General features: G+C 44.5%; 1 protein-coding gene across 1 annotated transcript in view; it reads left to right on the forward strand.

Annotated features, from left to right (window-relative positions):
- The window catches only part of LOC115165690 (glutamate receptor ionotropic, kainate 2), a 266,263-nt gene that overhangs the window by 163,940 nt on the left and 80,612 nt on the right, over nt 1-21,711 (forward strand). The window contains exons 10-13 of the mRNA XM_029718979.1: nt 724-930; nt 3,311-3,534; nt 10,593-10,711; nt 13,643-13,860. Coding sequence (XP_029574839.1) covers nt 724-930; nt 3,311-3,534; nt 10,593-10,711; nt 13,643-13,860 — 768 coding nt within the window. The remainder of the gene's footprint in view (nt 1-723; nt 931-3,310; nt 3,535-10,592; nt 10,712-13,642; nt 13,861-21,711) is intronic.

Raw genomic sequence — 21,711 nt, forward strand, 5'->3', positions numbered from 1 at the left:
GAGAGGGGCAGCGAACGAGAAAGGGAGGTGAAGAGGATGAGGGGATCCAGAGAGTGGAAGAGGACATTAGTAATCTCCCCAGCTGTTAGTACTAACAAAGAGGATGTGCTGGCTCCTGTTCTTTTGTGTCAGTTTATCAGCATCTCTGATCTTATTTACAAAGCATCTGGTGGCCTGAGAGCCGGGGACAGGGAGAGGGACAGGGACAGGGACAAGCCCCCAGCCAGCACGTTCAGCCTTAGAGGAGAGGAGGGGAGGACCGAGTCAGAGATATGGAGGATTATCTCTTATTATGGTCATGCTTCCATCACTCCATGCACCTTGTACCACATTTCTGTGACTGCATGCCAATACTCCACAGACACACACGCGTGCACACACACACACACACGCGCACACACACACACACACACACACACACACACACACACACACACACACACACACACACACACACACACACACACACACACACACACACACAGACACACGCACACAACCACACACACACCCTCCTGGTTTTAGCAGCAGTGGTCCTTCGCCTTCTGTTCCCCTCCCTCTCTCCTGTAGCCAGTGTGTGTCCAGGCAAGTCAGGCACAAAGCCTATCTCACACATCATGCACACTCACAGAAAGGCCTTATCAGAGTGGAAAAGATACTAATCCTTACCTCCAGAGATTGATCCAGTGTTCCTCCATCCCTGTCCTCTCCCCAATCTAACAGGTGGAGCCCTATGTGATGTTCAAGAAGTCGGACAAGCCCCTTTACGGTAACGACCGCTTTGAGGGTTACTGCATCGACCTGCTGAGGGAGCTGGCTAGCATCCTGGGGTTCACCTACGAGTTGCGTCTGGTGGAGGACGGCCGCTACGGGGCCCAGGACGAGACCACGGGCCAGTGGAACGGCATGGTCAAGGAGCTGATCGACCACGTGAGTCTGGACCTACCTCACTACTCGGAAATTATCTATGTAAATGATTCAAGTTTAATTAATGAGGTGGTTAACAGCTAGAGGGTGTGGGAGGGGATGTATTTTGTCGGAAGTGGATGTGACAAGGGTTTGTATAGTTGTATTTTTTATGACAAACATGTTTTTGGCTTACAGAGAGAGGGATAGAGACAATGAGAAAGAAAAAGGGAGCTAGAGAGAGAGAGAGAGAGAAAGAGAGAGGTAGAGCGGTAGAGAGGTAGAGAGAGAGAGGTGGAGTGGTAGAGAGACAGAGGTAGAGAGAGAGACAGAGGTAGAGAGAGAGACAGAGGTAGAGAGAGAGACAGAGGTAGAGAGAGAGACAGAGGTAGAGAGAGAGACAGAGGTAGAGAGAGAGACAGAGGTAGAGAGAGAGACAGAGGTAGAGAGAGAGACAGAGAGGTAGAGAGGTAGAGAGAGAGACAGACAGAGAGGTAGAGAGGTAGAGAGAGGTAGAGAGAGAGAGAGAGACATCAGCTCCCATACTCGTTCCTGACCGGGTGTACAGCATGGATTCTGGCTTGACTCGTTTCCCCTGCAGAGCTTATTAAAACAAACACGCACACACACACTCTCTCTCTCTTTCTCACACACACACACTGCCCACGGACTATATCATTAAGTTTGACAAAGTAAGACCCAGATAGTATAAGCTCTGCACAGGCAGGCAGAAAAATAACAGGCTCGCCGCAGCCAATGCTCAATATCTGACCCCATTAAATAACACTGCATCTCCCTCAACTGTGGTACACTGGACCGACGGCCATGTTTGTTTTGATCATGCGGAGGCTGGAGGGAGAGGGATCCCAGGGATTTGACACCCACAGGGCCCAATTCCTGCGAGGTTATTGGAGTGTTGGCCATTATGTAGATGTAAACCCACCTATCTCTAGACAGCAAAGGATGCATCCCAAATGGCACCCCATTTCCTACATGCTGTAGTGCACTACTTTTGACCAGAGCCCTAATGGAGCGCACTGTATAGGGAATAGGGTGGCATTTGGGACTCATCTATACTGTAGGCAGGCAGGATCTGTGGTGGACAAAACAGACAGTAATTGGCCTGGACAACCCTTCACAGTAGTCTACACTAGCTCGGCTCACCAGGACATGGTGAATGAGCTGAAGAAGCTGAACGTATCCTATCAAATGGAGTTGAAGGAAATCACTGGTGCTCTCTGACTAATGCTAAGTCATAGAACTGGAGTACTGTAGATGAACCTGGATACATTCAGTTGAAATAGGACCTAGTCATGAGCTACATTAAGTGATCTAAATCGTATTGCGTCTCACTTGGCCTTAAATGACATGGAACAGATAAAGACAGCCTACCTCGTATGACTACAGATGATGTCCTGTTTAATATCAGAAATAGTTCTTCATACGTTATAGTGGCTGGGACCAAACCACCTCATTCAATCTAGATTGATGTATGACAACCTTGATGGGGACAAACAGGATATTTCATTGTGAAATGATGTTGCTGACCTTGCGTGTCAGTGTTTAGCATGTACCTGTGTCACAATGGAGCCGCAGATTGATCAATCACACAGAGGTTTAACCCCACATAGAGAGACCGGATTGGTTGGGATGTTTCGGATGTAACTTTGACCCAATTGAAAGGTAAAGCTCAACATACTGTATTAACATGAAGAAGGACTCACACCCTGAGCCATGGCAGAGGGAAACCTATGGATGGAAAATGAGTGATGAGGCTGTGGAAGAATATAGATTAAAAAAAGTAGAACCCCTGATTCAGTGTTGTGAAGAAATAGGGTTATTATGAAATAACAACTAAATACGATTCTCTCAGATCAGAGACACAAGATAACATGTAGATGTCTGTGTTCTTATGAGTATGGCGGTTGGTTGAACGTTATCTTGTTTTCTGGGAACAACTTCTTCCATCGCTCACGCCCTCCCTCCTCCACCCTGACACTCCTCTGCCCCATTGGCTGTGGTTGATAGGACCATCCATCCTCTAAATGGGGTGGGGGTGTAGAGGGAGGGGGGGTTGCCTTAGTTTAGGTTCAACGTCAGACAAGGAAAGGATGTTTGTGAGATGGAGGGATAGAAAGAGCATATCAAAAGGGGAGGGGTTTGTGAGGGAGAGAGTGTGGAGGAGCGAGTGAGAGGGAGAGAGAGAGGGAGAGAGAGGGAGGGGGAGAGGGAGGGAGAGAGAGAGAGCAAGAGCTAGAAGGGTTCTAAATTTCCTCCTAAGTGCCGTGGGACGGATTCTGTGATGTGTAAAGGCACTGTTTTCTTAATTTGATTGGCTCTAAATGCTTCCTGCGCCTCTGACTTACAGCCTATCCTTCTTCCCTTTTATGTTGTCTGTTGACAGAAAGCTGATCTGGCAGTGGCTCCCCTGGCCATCACCTACGTGAGGGAGAAGGTCATCGACTTCTCCAAGCCCTTCATGACACTGGGGATAAGTATCCTCTACCGCAAGCCCAACGGAACCAACCCTGGGGTCTTCTCCTTCCTCAACCCCCTCTCACCCGATATCTGGATGTATATTCTGCTGGCTTACTTGGGTGTCAGTTGTGTGCTGTTTGTCATAGCCAGGTAACATGTCAGTTCCAGTAATCAATCAATCAATCAATCAATCAAATGCATTTATAAAGCCCTTCTTACATCAGCTGATGTCACAAAGTGCTGTACAGAAACCCAGCCTAAAACTAAATCACTGCTAATTCATTCACACACTCTTATATGCTAACGTCTTAATTATTTAACCTTACCCCATCTGACTAACAGGATAGTCTCTCTGTGATTATGTTACAATCTTGACACTAAGTGGACAATATCTGCTCACTACCTACTACCAATACCTACTCACTCAGATGACAGACTTTATAGCTAGCCCCATACTGAAAAATTCAGAAACACATTCACTCAAACTTTTAATAATGATAACAACTTTGAAGAAAAAGGTACACAGATAAAAGTCTATATAGTTGAGGAAAGTAGATGTCCCAGCACTCAAAGACAGTTCCCTATGGTTCCCTTTCAGCCTTCTCTCCCAGTATTATGGAGGGAGGGCTGAGTGTTCCCTATCGGCAGGCTGCTCTAGAGACGCAGGCAGGCAAGCAGCTGCTGCTGTTAAGTGATTCCCGGGCAGTCTCTGTGTCTCCACACATCACTGCTGCTCCCTGGTCTGCCACAACTCTCTGCTGCTCAGGAGATAATGCACACAAACACAAACCTTATGATCAGAGGCGTTAAACCAGCCGTTTCAGGACTGTGTGTGTGCGGTATGTGTGTATGTACAGTACCAGTCAAAAGTTTTGACTCACCTACTCAATTCCAGGGGTTTTCCTTTATTTTTACTATTTTCTACATCGTGAAGACATAAAAACTATGAAATAACACATATGGAATCATGTAGTAACCAAAAAAGTGTTAAACAAATCAAAATATATTTATAATTGAGATTCTTTAAAGTAGCCGCCTTGATGACAGCTTTTCACACTCTTGGCATTCTCTCAACCAGCTTCACCTGGAATGCTTTTCCAACATATGCTAAGCACTTGTTGGTTGCTTTTCCTTCACTCTGCGGTCTAACTCATCCCAAACCATCTCAATTGGGTTGAGGTTGGGAGCTTGTGGAGGCCAGGTCATCTAATGCAGCACTCCATCATACCTATATATATAAAATAAAGAAAAACCCTTGAATGAGTAGGTGTGTCCAAACATTTGACTGGTACTGTATGTGTGTATGTGTGTATGTATGTGTGTGCTCGTTGGTGTGAATGGCTGCTGCCCCCCTTTTCCCCGTTGTCTCCAGTGTCTCAAAGTCACTACTGTCTTTTCTTTTCTGTTTTTTTTCTCCACCTTGCCTCAAACATACCAAGTGATAGAATCTACATAGGAATAATATCAACACAGTAAGAACCTGCTAGTTATGACAGTGACTTAGAAAAAGGACAGAGGTAGCTGACAGTTGAAAAAGCTTGATAATTTGTAAGTTTGATCACTTGTTTGTCCAGTATAGAAAGAGTCTGGGTTTTTGTAGGATTATTGGAGAAGCGAAGAGAGGGTATGAAGAGTGAGGCTTTTATGTTAGATCTTGAGATAAGCTGGTGTGTGTTAGAACTTGAGGTAAGCTGGTGTGTGTTAGAACTTGAGGTAAGCTGGTGTGTGTTAGAACTTGAGGTAAGCTGGTGTGTGTTAGAACTTGAGGTAAGCTGGTGTGTGTTAGATCTTGAGGTAAGCTGGTGTGTGTTAGATCTTGAGGTAAGCTGGTGTGTGTTAGAACTTGAGGTAAGCTGGTGTGTGTTAGAACTTGAGGTAAGCTGGTGTGTGTTAAAACTTGAGGTAAGCTGGTGTGTTAGAACTGGGTAGCTGTGTGTTAGAACTTGAGGTAAGCTGGTGTGTGTTAGAACTTGAGGTAAGCTGGTGTGTGTTAGAACTTGAGGTAAGCTGGTGTGTGTTAGAACTTGAGGTAAGCTGGTGTGTGTTAGAACTTGAGGTAAGCTGGTGTGTGTTAGAACTTGAGGTAAGCTGGTGTGTGTTAGAACTTGAGGTAAGCTGGTGTGTGTTAGAACTTGAGGTAAGCTGGTGTGTGTTAGAACTTGAGGTAAGCTGGTGTGTGTTAAAACTTGAGGTAAGCTGGTGTGTGTTAGATCTTGAGGTAAGCTGGTGTGTGTTAGAACTTGAGATAAGCTGGTGTGTGTTAGAACTTGAGGTAAGCTGGTGTGTGTTAGAACTTGAGGTAAGCTGGTGTGTGTTAACTTGAGGTAAGCTGTGGTGTGTTAGATCTTGAGGTAAGCTGGTGTGTGTTAGAACTTGAGGTAAGCTGGTGTGTTTTCGAACATTAAGTAAGCTGGTGTGTGTTAGAACTTGAGATAAGCTGGGGTGTGTTAGAACTTGAGGTAAGCTGGTGTGTTTTCGAACATTAAGTAAGCTGGTGTGTGTTAGAACTTGAGATAAGCTGGGGTGTGTTAGAACTTGAGGTAAACTGGTGTGTGTTAGATCTTGAGGTAAGCTGGGGTGTGTTAGAACATTAAGTAAGCTGGTGTGTGTTAGATCTTGAGGTAAGCTGGTGTGTTTTCGAACATTAAGTAAGCTGGTGTGTGTTAGATCTTGAGGTAAGCTGGGGTGTGTTAGAACTTGAGGTAAGCTGGTGTGTGTTAGAACTTGAGGTAAGCTGGTGTGTGTTAGAACTTGAGGTAAACTTGTGTGTGTGTTGTCAAACTCATCAGGATTAGTTGATTGGCTAGTTGTCAGCATCTGACCCTGTGCATACGTTGAGTCAGCATCGCCCTCTGATCTTAATAACTGTCTGTGTCCGAAATGGCACCATATTTCCTATATGATGCACTACTTTTGGTCTGGGCCCATTGGGCTTTGGTCAAAGAAGTGCATTATATAGCGAATAGGGTGCCATTTCTGACGCAGTCACTGGTCCACTGGTGGAGAATAGGGCCAGTCCTGCAGGAACGTTAGCGTAACTTTTACAGAGAACGCTAGCATTTTATTGAAATATATCATAGTCATAGTAAGTACGCTTTTATTCAATAAAGTAGCAAAGTCAGAGATAGTAAGTGGGAAAAAAGTTAAGTGCCAGTGTTAGTTCACAAAATGCTTTTTGGTGTGTGTGGGGGGGGGAGAACAGAGTACTCAGGTTGGGGTGTAGCATTTGATCATCAGAGCCTGAAAGTGGAGAGGGGCAGTTCCTCTTGCTGCTCCATAGACAAGCACCATGGTCTTGTATCTCTCCCCTTGATCTGGCTGCTCTCACCTGACTAGGGATGGCGTTTGAGGCACGCTGGAGAAGAAGACAAAGAAGAGTTGATGTTAACTGTAAAACTCTTGGGGGAGTGTAAACTCTTTGACTTGTACATCCAATAGTTTTACAGTTAATACACGTGTGTTTTCCATGTTACTGGTGATATGATCACACAAGAGAATAAAACGCTGCAACTGTCATCTAAGTTGGTTCAGAATATGCACCTATCTTTTTAAATGATCACAGTAAGTAAGTGTTGTTGGGTAAGTGTTAAAATATACCTTTCACTCTGTTTAGACACTAGGCATGGTAGGGCTTCAGTAGCATGCATGTACCGTACAGTGTAGTTGCACAAACCTCAGTCGTTCTCTGGAAAGGTAACTAAGCTAACTGTACATATATGTGTGTGTGTACACATTTTATCTATGTATGCTTGTGTGTGTGTTTTGTATGTGTGAGGGGGTTTATGCTACTGTGTTTGTGTGTGTGTGTGTGTGTGTGTGTGTGTGTGTGTGTGTGTGTGTGTGTGTGTGTGTGTGTGTGTGAATGCTGTATGGTGACATTATAAGGACTGGTTTAGGCTCCCCCTAGGCAAACTGATCTACATGCCATATTTAGAAACACTGTCAGGATACAGTGTGAAAAACACAACATTACTGTATTTACAAGATTTAATAAGTTACCCTTCTCATATCACCAGCTGTTGTTGCTTTTGTTGTTGCTTTTGTTGTTGTTGTTGCTGTGGTAGGTGTTGTTGTTGTTGTTTTCCTCTAATATCTTTCCTACGCTGTTCCTTCTTCCTTTGTTATGTAGGTGATGAAATGAAACATCTGAAACGGCCTCTATCGTACATCCCACCACCTCCACACCATCTCTGTGCATTATCGCCTTGTTACAGTTTGGTGGAATCTAATTTCCTGCCTCCTCCTTATCAAATGAATTTTAAAAAGATAAAACCTGCAGAGGAGTGAATGAGCTCTCTTATCGTCAATGATTTATCCAAACATTTATGCAGGATTCTCTCTCTTTCTGTCGGCTAATCTTTTAATGATGTAGTCTCCTACTATTGTTACATCCTGTTGTCACATGCTTGGTGGATAGAAGACTGCCTCAATATTACACAGTCTCTCCTTCGTTTGTGTTACTGTGAAACAGAGTGTATCATATGTTCAATACACAGTCTAACACCGTCTGCTTCGTTAACTGCAACATGTTACAACATGCTCGTGTAACAGGCCCATTTCCCATCCTTTATTCTACATTTGTAGAAGGGGAACGGATGTAATGGCATTTCTATTAGACTCTTCTGCATTTCTCCTCCATTATTACAATGAGAGTCTCCGTATGCTCTCAAAAGCCCCATGTAAAACAATTTGTCGGCCTCTCAATACTACAATACAGATATAGATTTTTTTATCATCCTGGAAATAGAAGCAAGCAACAGCATTTGATTGAGGTTTGTGTATAGACAGACATGTATAAATGTATTTTTTCAAGCCGTATGGAATAGTCTACGGCAACAGCCCCATTCTAACGCTGTTGATTGCTTGGAAGGTTCATATAAAGCCTATAGAGATATATAGCCATGTCTTTTCCCCAGTCATTTAGAATTGAAGAGACTAGACCAGCAACAGCCTCTTTCTAGCGCTCACTTTGTGTTCATTCTTCTCCCCTAACATTGGCGTTATCAAGCGTATCATCTGTTGAGTTTTCAGCAGGATGACCTTATGAAAAGATAAAAGCCTGTCATTGTTTCTTCCCTGCTGCTGAGTTCCCTTCTTGCCTGCCTGTCTGCCCTCCACCCTCCCGCCCGTCTGTCTGTGGTTATCTCTCTCTCTCTCCCTCCCCACCCCCTCTCTCTCCCTCTTCCTCTCTCTCCGCTCAGCAGTGACCTTACTCAAAGTTTCTACCTCTGCGGCTCTGATGACCTGAGATAACGTAAGGGCGGTGTAATTGGATCAAAGTGACAGCTAACTGAACGGGATGGGGCCGGCGGAGCAGCCGGGTAGCTCCACCTTCAGTGGCAGGTTAAGCTGCTGCTAGTGGTTCTCCTCGTACGGCGACAGGAATGTTTTAGTATTCCCACCGCGGTGAGGTAACTCCCCACCTCTTACCCCACCCTCTCCTCAGGCCAGCTACAGATGTAGGATGACAAGCTGGCTCATCCGTGTTCTCATCCGTGTTGCTGGCGTGTGGTAATTGGCTTTGCTCAACGGGATCTCCACTAAGGGGTCCAGCCGGGGACACCAGTCACTAGTCACATACGTCTTGCCAAGGTCACAGTTCACATGAACTCAATTTGGAATTGCAAACTGACAAGCAAGCAAATCTGGGGCAAATTGAGTAGACAGATTGATTTAGGGCCAAGGATTATGTTAAAGCAAGGAATGGTGGGATCTAAAGAACGTTCAGCGGTCTTGGAGCTGGACTAGAATACCCCCTCGAGTGTGACATGGGGGTAGGGAGCGTGCACTAACCACATTACAATGGCCAAGCCCATTATTCATGACATGGTGCATGTTCTGATGCTGTCATATTATCATTATTGTAATATGTCTTAATGCTATCACCAATACATAGCAATATATAGCTGTCACCAATATATAACTTTATATCTAGGCCACCAAAACCTGACAAGTAGCCGTGCTGGATTTTTGTCCCATTTAATATTATTGTGGAATTTAGATTTTTTGGAATGTAAAAGTTTCTAGAGAGTCAAGTCCACAGAATACATCCATCGACTATTCAGTTTGATTAGTCATATACTTCAACCAGGGGAAAAAGAGGCTTGGCTTAAGATATTGCTCCTACGATTCCACAACTACAGCACAACCAAATGGGGTCGGGATGCTTAATTGTAACCCAATCAACCTTTACTAATGTAATGTCACTTTTATTTAACGTGAATAAATGGGAAATCTCTTTGCTTGAGGAGTGAGCTGAGCTGAAGTTGGAGCAGAGCGGAATGAGTGGGAGTGAGTACCGCACAGCACAGGCAGGCAGGCAGGCAGGCAGGCAGGCAGGCAGGCAGGCAGGCAGGCAGGCAGGCAGGCAGGCAGGCAGGCAGGCAGGCAGGCAGGCAGGCAGGCAGACAGACAGACAGACAGACAGACAGACAGACAGACAGACAGACAGACAGACAGACAGACAGACAGACAGACAGACAGACAGACAGACAGACAGACAGACAGACAGACAGACAGACAGACAGACAGACAGTCAGTCAGTCAGTCAGTCAGTCAGGCATGATGGAAATTAACTATTTGATGTATTGAATTTTAATGCCATCTGTAGATTATAAGGTTTATTAGTGCTTTTCTCAAGTGACATTTAAGTTATTTTCAGATCCCATTGATTAAGTGATGGAGTAAAATGCCTTTGATATGAGCATGTCAACATGAGCAGTGTGTTTTGGGCTGACAAGTGGTGAGAAGACATTCCACAGTCCCAAAGGCTGTTTAAATACTTCATCTGTCATCTAGTTGAGATGATACAATTGTAGAGATAATAACAAAGCAGACCTGAGTGACATATAAAGTGATGGTGTACGTCATCTTGTTGTTTGTCAGCTTTTATTCATTTAACCGACATGTTACGCTCCAATTGATTAATTGTCATAACAACAACTAAAATATATTAGCTTACAATAACAATTTCTAGCGTTACTTTGTAGGGCAATATATGTGGTATATTTTCCCAATATCAAGATGCCAAAGTATCACATCTTGTTGTTGTGATCAATGACTAACTAACTTTTGTTTCTCTTCCCTATCTCTCCAGGTAGACCAAGTCAAGCCAGTATTGGTCTGTAACACTGTCTGTCTGTTCTATTAGTGCTGAACACAAGTGAAATAAACGTGTGTATGTGTGTGTTCTCTGTCGATTGCCACAGGTTTAGTCCCTACGAGTGGTATAACCCCCACCCCTGCAACCCCGACTCAGATGTAGTGGAAAACAATTTCACCCTGCTAAATAGTTTCTGGTTCGGAGTTGGAGCTCTCATGCAGCAAGGTAGACGCCTCTGCCTGCCCCCCTTTAGCACACATCCCACTATTTTCCTGGGGGTACAAATGTGCTCTTAACCAGGCCCACGACCATGCATGGGGGCCTCTGTGCATGTAGCTGGAAGCGGACTGACTGGTTTGGTTGTGTCGGTCTGTCCACGGTGTGGTGTGGATTGGCTGGGTGGGTGGGATCTTGAGATTATGAATGATGAGAGTGATTGGTTGATTGATTGACTGATTGGTGAATGAGGATAGGCGAGCCAGGCGTTTTTCTCCCTGTTCCTGCATGATCTCCCACCCTCTCCTATCTCCCATCTACTGTACCCCTCCTCTGTCCCCAACCCCACCCCACCTGCCTCCCTCCCTTCCCCACAGGTTCCAGAACAGGTAAGTCCTATCCCCCATGTAGGTAAAGAGCTAGGTGCAGAGAGAGTTGAGAGAATGAGAATGAGAGCTTAAACAGTGTGCTGTCTCTTAGCCTGCCTCAGTCTGGTTTTGTTTCCTTCTGCCAAACCGATGCCATATCTTCTCAACTAGTGTCTGCGTCTTTAGATTGAGAAAAGCAAAACAAAACAAAAGGAACTGCAGTACGGCATCACATTAAATGAAACGGAATGATTTCATTTAGACTCGTAATATCGACTGAGACTGCATGCCAAGACGAGATATGTTGCAATTTGTAATACATACTTGAAAGTTGCGTTAGTTAAGGTAGCGTAGCGATGATGACAGTAAGGTCTGCAGCATGGTTAAAACAGCCTGGGTCTGCCCTGCATCTGATCTGGACCATGGAATGGAACATAGAGGGGACTGACTTTCCTCAGCAAAGTTCTGCCCAGATATGAATCTGACATTTTAATTTTTTTTAATCTTTTTTTTTCCTGGCCGTTGTTGATGGCTGGTTGCATGCAATGAGTTAGCATGCAAGCCTTAATTTAAATAAAGTTGATTGAGTGATTATTTTGCAGGTATAATAATTTGTATAATGTGATTTGTAAAAGTTTTAAGAAAACATTACAAATTGAAATTGACAAAATGTTACAGTTAGAACTCTTGGGACTCTTATCCAGCTTTTGCAGGTGGGTATATTGAAGTTACCCATTTGGGTATGTTTTTGCACTCTGTATTAGTGTTAGGCAATTCTACATATTGCACAGGTTAAAGATGCATCATGGCTTGAGAAATGTTATCTTCTGTATGGGCCATATCAAATGTGTAATGGATATTCTAGAGCTTGCTGGAATGTTTTCATAACTGTGTCAAGGGTCTGTCAGGGTATCTGATGTAGTAAAGTATGCTGTAGAATATACTGCACCTGTCAATGTAATGGTGTTACGTCCTGTAGTTGAGAAGATGTGGCTGTAGGGCAGAAGGGTTTTGGGGGACAAAACTGAGACAGAGGAGCACACTGTGCCTGCCTGCATGGTGTCTCTGTGACGACCACGCCGGCCTACACTGTAGAGAGGCTCCCCTGCTCCCGCGGCTTGGCCCCGCCCCCAGAAAACTGTGGGATGTGCAGTTTGGACATGACGTTACCTTGGGTACATGACAGTCAGCCCCAACCAGGTTCAGTTGCTTTGGCTCTGACGCGCTCCGCTCCCGGGCGGGCGGTCGGTCTGTCACATAGTATTGAATGGCCTCAACGGGGTAAGGCCACTGAGCTGGTATACAGTGTTGTTCCACTGAACACAAAGCTGTCTCTGTTTTTCCTGGTCATGTCATGTGTCTTGCTACTGTGTCTTTTCTGAGTTTGATTTCATATCGTTTGTCTTTTTTTCCTAATTTGAGTGCTTTGACCAATGAGCAGTGTGGGCTGCAAGGCATCCTGGGTAATGATGGTGTGGCTGTTGAATCATGTTACACTGTGTGTCTGGCTGGCGGAGGGCGTGGTGGTGGTGGTGGGGGTGAGGAGAATCAGGGAGTGAGAGGAGATATGGGAAGAGACGTGAGAGTGGGGGGTGAGAGGATGTGAGGGTGGATGTGCGGAGCGGGTTGACTGCAGTGTGTCTCTCTTTGTTCCCCTCCACAGTGCTCTCTCTCTCTCGCTCTTTCTCTCTCTCTCTCTCTCTCTCTCTCTCTCTCTCTCTCTCTCTATTTCACCTCTCTCTTTCTCTCTGGTGGACAGGGCTTTGGGCATGAATTCAGATGTTACTGGACGAGGCTGTCAGGTCTCTGCTCTCTCACGATATTTCTCCCTGAGTGACGGCTCACTGCCCGGACTGGGAGAAAGTTATAAGAGGCACTGCAGAGGCAGAGTGAGATGAGTGGGAGATTGAGTCTCACCTAAGGAGAGAAGTGGAGTTCTTATCCTCCTATCTTTCCCACAGTTCATTGCCTTTGAGTGAATGTGCGAGATCGCAGCTTTAAATTGCCTTGAACTACTACTTCTCGCTGCCCAGTCAGACCTCAATCAACGCCCCCAGAGGAAGACCTCACTCCACCCACCCACACAGACCCTCCTCAAGAACACACTAAGAGGCAAAAGTTCTGAATAGCATATAGCCTGGAAACTAAACATCTACATGCAGACATTTTGAGTCAGATGTGATTTCAGATGAAGCACCTCAAAAGAAGAGAAGCTTTGATGTATCAACAGTTTGCTCCAGTGTGAGTGAATGCTAAAATAATATGCAGCCAGATCACACAGTAAAAGCCTGATTCAAACTGCCACCATGTGGCCGGATGCACATCACACGCCCAAACATGCAGTGCCGCTCTAGATGCCCAGGGGGTGTGTGCCTGTGTATGTGCGTGTGTGCCTGCGTCGAGTGTGTGTGCATGTGCGTGTTGTCTGTGACCCGGCGGGATGCCGAGGTCTGGGCTGGCCCTGGTCCTCTGGCTGGTCCTCTGGTGGTTGTTGCTGGGTACCTCCTCTTGGCTCCAGGACCCTGCCGGGGCTGACCCCTCTCTCTGCTCCTCTCCTCTCGCCCCCAACCAGGCTCTGAGTTAATGCCCAAAGCCCTGTCCACCAGGATCGTAGGAGGCATCTGGTGGTTCTTCACCCTGATAATCATCTCCTCCTACACGGCCAACCTGGCTGCCTTCCTCACTGTGGAGAGGATGGAGTCGCCCATCGACTCAGCTGACGACCTGGCCAAGCAGACCAGGATAGAGTATGGAGTGGTGGAGGAGGGATCCACCATGACCTTCTTCAAGGTGGGTCACATAGGGCATGGAGCCCTACTGTCCATCTATCAGTCTATTCATCTATCAGCCAGTCCATCAAGCAATCACTCCATGTATTTGTGCATCTACTGTACGAGGATACATCAATCAGTCGACCAAATCATACAGTGTTGCACCACTAAAGGACACATGGTTAGAGAATACTTGGAGGCAATTGTAAATGCATTTCAGATGTAATGACATGTAAGGAAAAGACAAATCAATTGGTAAATAAATTGTCGAAGAGCTCAGATGAATCTGTAGAACTCTAGTTCAACTGTAAAGCCATAAATAGCTGTTAAGTCCAAAGTAAATCTGTGACAGCTAGAAATTCCCATGACAATAGAATGGAGTGTTCCGGAATAAAGAATAGAACGTATAACCATTTGTTGGGTTACAGCTGTATTTCGTGCTGCCTGTGAAATTGGCTGCAGCAATAAGGCCCGAGGAGGTGTGGTATATGGCCAATATACCACGGCTAAGGTCTGTTCTTAACATGATGCAATGCGGAGTGCTTGGTGCCTGGATACAGCCCTTAGCCGTGGTATATTTGCCATATATTGCAAATCCTTATTGCTGTTATAAACTATTTACCAACGTAATTCTAACAGTACAAATAAATGTTTTGTCATGCCCGTGGTGTACTGTCTGATATACCACGGCTTTCAGCCAATCAGCATTCAGGACTCAAACCACCTGGTTTATAATAAAGTATAGGCGTTCTATGTGTTCACTCTCGCCAGCTCTATTTTCTCCTCTCCTCTCCTCTCCTCTCCTCTCCTCTCCTCTCCTCTCCTCTCCAATCCCCTCAATGGTTGATCATGTGGAATCACTGCAGCATATCAAGGGTATCTTATTAAGCCAGCAGTGTTTTAGGGTATTCTACAGTATTCTCACAAGATCTCCCTGCTGAGTGTCTCTGATTATTCTGCACTGTTTGTCTCTCGTATCGTATCCACACCGCCGCGATGCACGGACAGCTCTATGCCAGATGGAAGGAAAATCTGTCTCTCTCTCAGACTGCTGCAATGGATCTTTATGGCTTCTGGTGTTTCTTTATTTTCACACTTCATTTTTATCAGCTCTGTGTGTGTGGTGTGTGAATACATTCTCAAAAGACACACACATGAAAACACATGCATACTCTCTCTCTCTCTCTCTCTCTCTCTCTCTCTCTCTCTCTCTCTCTCTCTTTAACAGATATACACATATGTGTGCACGCAAACACACACACCAATTCATTACTGTAGCTAATATGGCACGGTGATAGCAAAGCTTTAAACAGTATTTTTACCATTTTTACAAATGACTGAAAACAACAGTTGGCATGAGGGAGCACAGACAGTCTGTTCTGGTGAAGAATGTTACTTATGCTGACATCCCATTGCAACAATTACAAAGAAAAATGAAATTAAAAAATGAATAAGCAAAGCAAAGTATTGTTCAAATCAAATTGTATTTGTCAAATGCGCCGAATACAACAGTAAGCATTTTACAATAAGGTATTGTAAAATGTTGTATTCGGCGCATGTGAAAAATTCAATATGATTTGAACAATACTTTGGTTTGCTTGAATAATTTTTCAATTACATTTTTGTTTGTTGCCAACACGGTCATCAGAAGGATTCAATCCACAGATATAGAGGATCCAACTGAAGTACCATTTCTCTGAAAGGCATGATTCTATTGTCCCCTCCTAGACCAAGGTTACTGATTGATGGATGGATTGATGGATGTTTTGACCAAAATGATTGAGAGTCCTCATTGATTCAGCGTTGTTCTCCGTACTGTAGACATTCATACAGGCATCGTATGTCCTTATTACTTTTTTTAAATATATTTTTTAAGATTTTCTTTTCTTTTATAAACAATACAAAACATACACATACAAACAACAACATCATACAAACATCAACTACATCCCCCTACCCAGACCCACTAGCACACACCCCATCTCCATCAACTACATCCCCCCTACCCAGACCCACTAACACACACCCCATCTCCATCAACTACATCCCCCCTACCCAGACCCACTAGCACACACCCCCATCTCCATCAACTACATCCCCCTACCCAGACCCACTAGCACACACCCCATCTCCATCAACTACATCCCCCCTACCCAGACCCACTAGCACACCCCCCCATCTCCATCAACTACATCCCCCCTACCCAGACCCACTAGCACACACCCCCATCTCCATCAACTACATAACCCCTACCCAGACCCACTAGCACACACCCTCATCTCCATCAACTACATCCCCCCTACCCAGACCCACTAGCACACACCCCCATCTCCATCAACTACATCCCCCCTACCCAGACCCACTAGCACACACCCCCATCTCCATCAACTACATCCCCCCTACCCAGACCCACTAGCACACACCCCCATCTCCATCAACTACATCCCCCCTACCCAGGCCCTGACCAAACTACAATAACAAATAACCCCTTTTACTGGTCAGGATGTGACACCAAGTCATTTACAGTTTCTATGCCTTTAGTTTTCCATGTGGAACAATTTATTGGTGAATTCTGAAAAACTATCCAAGGATTGTTCCATAAGGTTGTGTTTTTGGTAAGTGGTATTGGTTCTTCTAAAATATGTTTAATTTTCTTCCATGTTGTTTTAGCATTCTTAACTATGAAGTTGTTAATGTTCTTAGCTTTATCCTTTGAAAATAGACACGTAAAACAATTTTGGGGATGAGCACAAGCATCTTCAATATGTACCCACTGTTCCTCTTTAGTGCATTTAACAATATGTTGCGAGTCTGGAAGGTTAAAACCACCATCAGACTTAAGAAGATGTAAAACTTTCCTTTTTATTCTATGAATGTATTTGCCCATATAAAGTATTTTTATGACGTGTATATTTTTTAAAGAATGTCTTCGGTAGAGTAATTGGTATTACTGAAAATAAATACAAACACTTTGGCAGAGATGCCTGTCAAATTTATATGAAGATTATCCCATTTAATTAGATCTGCTGTCATATTGTTGAGTAATGGAATAAAGTTATCTTTGCATATTTGGATTTTTTTTTTCACTTATTAGGCATCCTAAGTTTTTCATATTTTTTGTGGTCCAGTTTTAAAGGATTGCTGTAGATCGTGAGTAATTTTTTGCCATTATTAGTTTTTTTGCACGTTCATTTTATTTCCTTGCAAAGGGGGCATTGCGTTTTCAATATTAACCAGGTACACTACATGACCAAAAGTATGTGGACACTTGCTTGTCGAACATCTCATTCCAAAATCATGGGCATTAATATTTTTGTTGGTCCCCCTTTGCTGCTATAACAGCCTCCACTCTTCTGGGAAGGCTTTCCACTAGATGTTGGAACATGGCTGCGGGGACAAGAGCCACAAGAGCATTAGTGAGGTCAAGCACTGATGTTGGGCAATCAGGCCTGGCTCGCAGTCTGCGTTCCAATTCATCCCAAAGTTGTTTGATGGGGTTGGGGTCTGGGCTCTGTGCAGGCCAGTCAAGTTCTTCCACACCAATCTCGACAAACAATTTCTGAATGGACCTTGTTTTGTGCACGGGGGCATTGTCATGCTGAAACAGGAAAGGGCCTAACCCAAACTGTTGCCACAAAGTTGGACGAATGTCATTGTATGCTGTGGCTTTAAGATTTCGCTTCACTGGACCTAAGGGGCCTCTCCCGAACCATGAAAAACAGCCCCAGACCATTATTCCTCCTGCACCAAACTTTACAGTTGGCACTACTGTATGCATTAAGACAGGTAGCGTTCTCCTGGCATCCGCCAAACCTACTGTAGATTCGTCCGTCGGACTGCCAGATGGTTAACCGTGATTCATCACTCCAGAGAATACGTTTCCACTGTTTCAATGGCGGCGAGCTTTACACTACTCCAGCCGACGCTTGGCATTGCGCATGGTGATCTTAGGCTTGTGTGCAGCTGCTCAGCCATGGAAACCCATTTCTTGAAGCTCCCGACGAACACTTCTTGTGCTGACATTGCTTCCAGAGGCAGTTTGGAACTCGGTAGATCTGATGGCATTGCTCCAGATCCTCCGATGATACAGTCATGCCAAGCTCCTCCGATATCAGCTTGATTGCGTAGATGCAAATGTCCCCTTTTTCCTCGTCTTCTGGTAGGGACAATATTCTCATAATATTTTGTCACAATCTGTTTTCTAGTTGATCCAGTTAATCTTCTAAAGTTTGCACCTTTGTTTCCAGAAGGCCAATTTTGTTGTCTTGTTCGTCCACGCGGCCGCCCTGACAAGATAGACTCTACTTTCGTTTCAAGGAAATCTGCGTTTTAAACAACAGATTGTAACAGTTTGTTTGTTTTGGTGAGCATTTAGAGCATTTTAGCTATGTTTTTCTGGATATCCTTCAGCTGTTCATTGCTCACATTTGCATCTCCATGTTGTTCTTTGTCTTTTACTCTAAGGGAAGCAATGGCTTGTTGGGTTTGAGTCTCTGCATCACTTTACTCACAGATTGGTTCGCTGTTGTGTATAACTGACCGCTCACTCTCTGCTTGTGGATATATTGATCTAATGATTTTAGAAGCTTAATTTAATTGTCTGGCTTCTACATAGTTGTCTGGCTTCTACATATAATCCCGGTTTTGACGGTACAAAACGGAGCTACTATCTCCACATGCGTCCTATCGGTACACGCATGTGAGTCCTTATTACTATTCAACAACAGGGAAAAAAATGTAATCCCTGCCGTTTGAGTAATTATTGACTCAGATTTGTTCTGGAAAAATACATGGCTAATGGTGGCTGATTATGAAAATGCCAGCATGGGGTAACACTCTGAAGTGTCCGGAATACACATCTCTCCCTCCTTTTTTCTCATTTTCCAGCCACTCCATTCTATCCATCCTCGACAGACTCCCTTTACAATAACACTGAATTATTCAAAAAGCACACAGCACTGTGTATCTCTTATTACCTAACATATCACGTCCTATTAAGGACCCTGGCAATGCTATTATTTCACCTCACTTATGTAATCCCTACGCCGGTGGAATCCTAGCACCTCAGCAAGGAAGTAGGCCCCTGGCGTCGCCACCGCGACGAGGAGCAAGATCGCCCCTGGTTATGGGGCTGAGTTGTTCTGCATTAGCTGTGAGACGGCTGTCAATGCGGAGAGTGTGGCATCACCAGAATAATGATTTAAAGAGAAAAGCAGACAGGGCTTATTGAGATGATGAGTGTGATACCTGCAGAAGGAGATGAGAGAGGAGAGGGAGAATGAGAGAACATCAGGGGAAGACAGGAGGAAGAAAAGAGGAATAGAAGGGAAGGAGGAGGAGGAGAGTGGGTGTTGTTCACACTCCTCAGCCCCACAGGCCTGTGCTGTATAGTATGTTGCTACATTCCTTCAGTTCAGCAGAATTCCCCTACTGTATCAACACAGCAATTATACTGTAATTCACCTTCTACAATCTATCCTCACAATTCAGCTCATTTGAACCCAGGTTGATTTCCTGTCAGACTTTTATTTTCTCCCATGCTTCTTCTTGCACAGCTCTTCTTGGTTCTAGGGATAACCCTTTTTGGTTCCATGTAGAACATTTTGGTTCCAGGTAGAACCCTTTTGAGTTCCATATAGAACCCATTCCACAGAGGGTTCTACATGGAACCAAAAAGGTTCTACCTGGAACCAAAAAAGGGTTCTTTGAAGGATTCTCCTATGGGGACAGCCAAATAACCCTGTTAGGCTCTAGATAGCACACACTCTAGATAGCACAAGAGTGTTTGGAATGTGTAAAAACAGACTAGAGTTGGATGATTAAGCCTCTACTTCACACTGTTTTCCTCTGGTTCAAATGTAGTCTCTGATACTTGCCTCCGGTCCAGAAGGTGATGCCCTATTTAGCCTTCAGTCTAACCACTGCCTCTCAGGATGGCCTGGCTCTCTGGGTTATGCTAGCCCACAACTCCCAGAACCCTGACTGAGATGAGACACTTCCCTCTTCTCTTTTATGTTGGTTGCCTCCATAGTACAGTTCATATTTGCTTTGAAGCATCCTGGTATCTGTCACATACGTCCCAGCCAGCCCCATCACATCAAAAAGCATTGTGATTTAGCTAGCAGAGAGGCAGATTGGGTTCTGTGGCACCTCTCCTGGCTAGTTTGTGTGTGTGTGTGTGTGTGTGTGTGTGTGTGTGTGTGTGTGTGTGTGTGTGTGTGTGTGTGTGTGTGTGTGTGTGTGTGTGTGTGTGTGTGTGTGTGTGTGTGTGTGTGTGTGTGTGTGCCTCTCCGCTCCATTCCATGCAGACATCTAACCCATCTGCAGCGGGGTTTTTTGCTGAGCAAAGCACAGCCAGTCTTACCTGAACTCCCTCTGCCCTTCAATGCTTTTTGCTCCTCCGTTTGTGGAACCGTCTCTCTTTTTTCAATCTCTCTCTATTTAACAACCCTGATACTGGCGTCATCGGTTTTTGAAATTTGTTGTGTAGAGGTATTGCAGTATTAGATTAAATCTATGTCCAGCTCTCCCATTCCTCTAACCTTGCCTCCTCTCTGCATATTTCTCTCTCTCCTTCCTTTGCTCTCTCTCTTCCCCTCTCTCTATTTTTTTTCTTTCTTTCACTTTCTTTCTCTTTCATAAAAAGTATCAGTTATAATTGTTTCTCTCACTCTTTCTCTCTCCATTCTATCTATTTTTGTATTTCATCAAAAAATCTCAGAGTATTGATGTTGAGGACGATTGTCGCTGAGCCCTTGAGGACTCCAAGCTATCCTACAGTACAGACAGTGGTACTTACCAAGCTATCCTACAGTACAGACAGTGGTACTTACCAAGCTATTCTACAGTACAGACAGTGGTACTTACCAAGCTATTCTACAGTACAGACAGTGGTACTTACCAAGCTATCCTACAGTACAGACAGTGGTACTTACCAAGCTATCCTACAGTACAGACAGTGGTACTTACCAAGCTATCCTACAGTACAGACAGTGGTACTTACCAAGCTATCCTACAGTACAGACAGTGGTACTTACCAAGCTATTCTACAGTACAGACAGTGGTACTTACCAAGCTATCCTACAGTACAGACAGTGGTACTTACCAAGCTATCCTACAGTACAGACAGTGGTACTTACCAAGCTATTCTACAGTACAGACAGTGGTACTTACCAAGCTATTCTACAGTACAGACAGTGGTACTTACCAAGCTATTCTACAGTACAGACAGTGGTACTTACCAAGCTATCCTACAGTACAGACAGTGGTACTTACCAAGCTATCCTACAGTACAGACAGTGGTACTTACCAAGCTATCCTACAGTACAGACAGTGGTACTTACCAAGCTATTCTACAGTACAGACAGTGGTACTTACCAAGCTATCCTACAGTACAGACAGTGGTACTTACCAAGCTATTCTACAGTACAGACAGTGGTACTTACCAAGCTATCCTACAGTACAGACAGTGGTACTTACCAAGCTATTCTACAGTACAGACAGTGGTACTTACCAAGCTATTCTACAGTACAGACAGTGGTACTTACCAAGCTATCCTACAGTACAGACAGTGGTACTTACCAAGCTATTCTACAGTACAGACAGTGGTACTTACCAAGCTATTCTACAGTACAGACAGTGGTACTTACCAAGCTATCCTACAGTACAGACAGTGGTACTTACCAAGCTATTCTACAGTACAGACAGTGGTACTTACCAAGCTATCCTACAGTACAGACAGTGGTACTTACCAAGCTATTCTACAGTACAGACAGTGGTACTTACCAAGCTATTCTACAGTACAGACAGTGGTACTTACCAAGCTATCCTACAGTACAGACAGTGGTACTTACCAAGCTATCCTACAGTA

This window comes from Salmo trutta, chromosome 3 (genome assembly GCF_901001165.1).
Source record: "Salmo trutta chromosome 3, fSalTru1.1, whole genome shotgun sequence".
NCBI classification, from domain to species: domain Eukaryota; kingdom Metazoa; phylum Chordata; class Actinopteri; order Salmoniformes; family Salmonidae; genus Salmo; species Salmo trutta.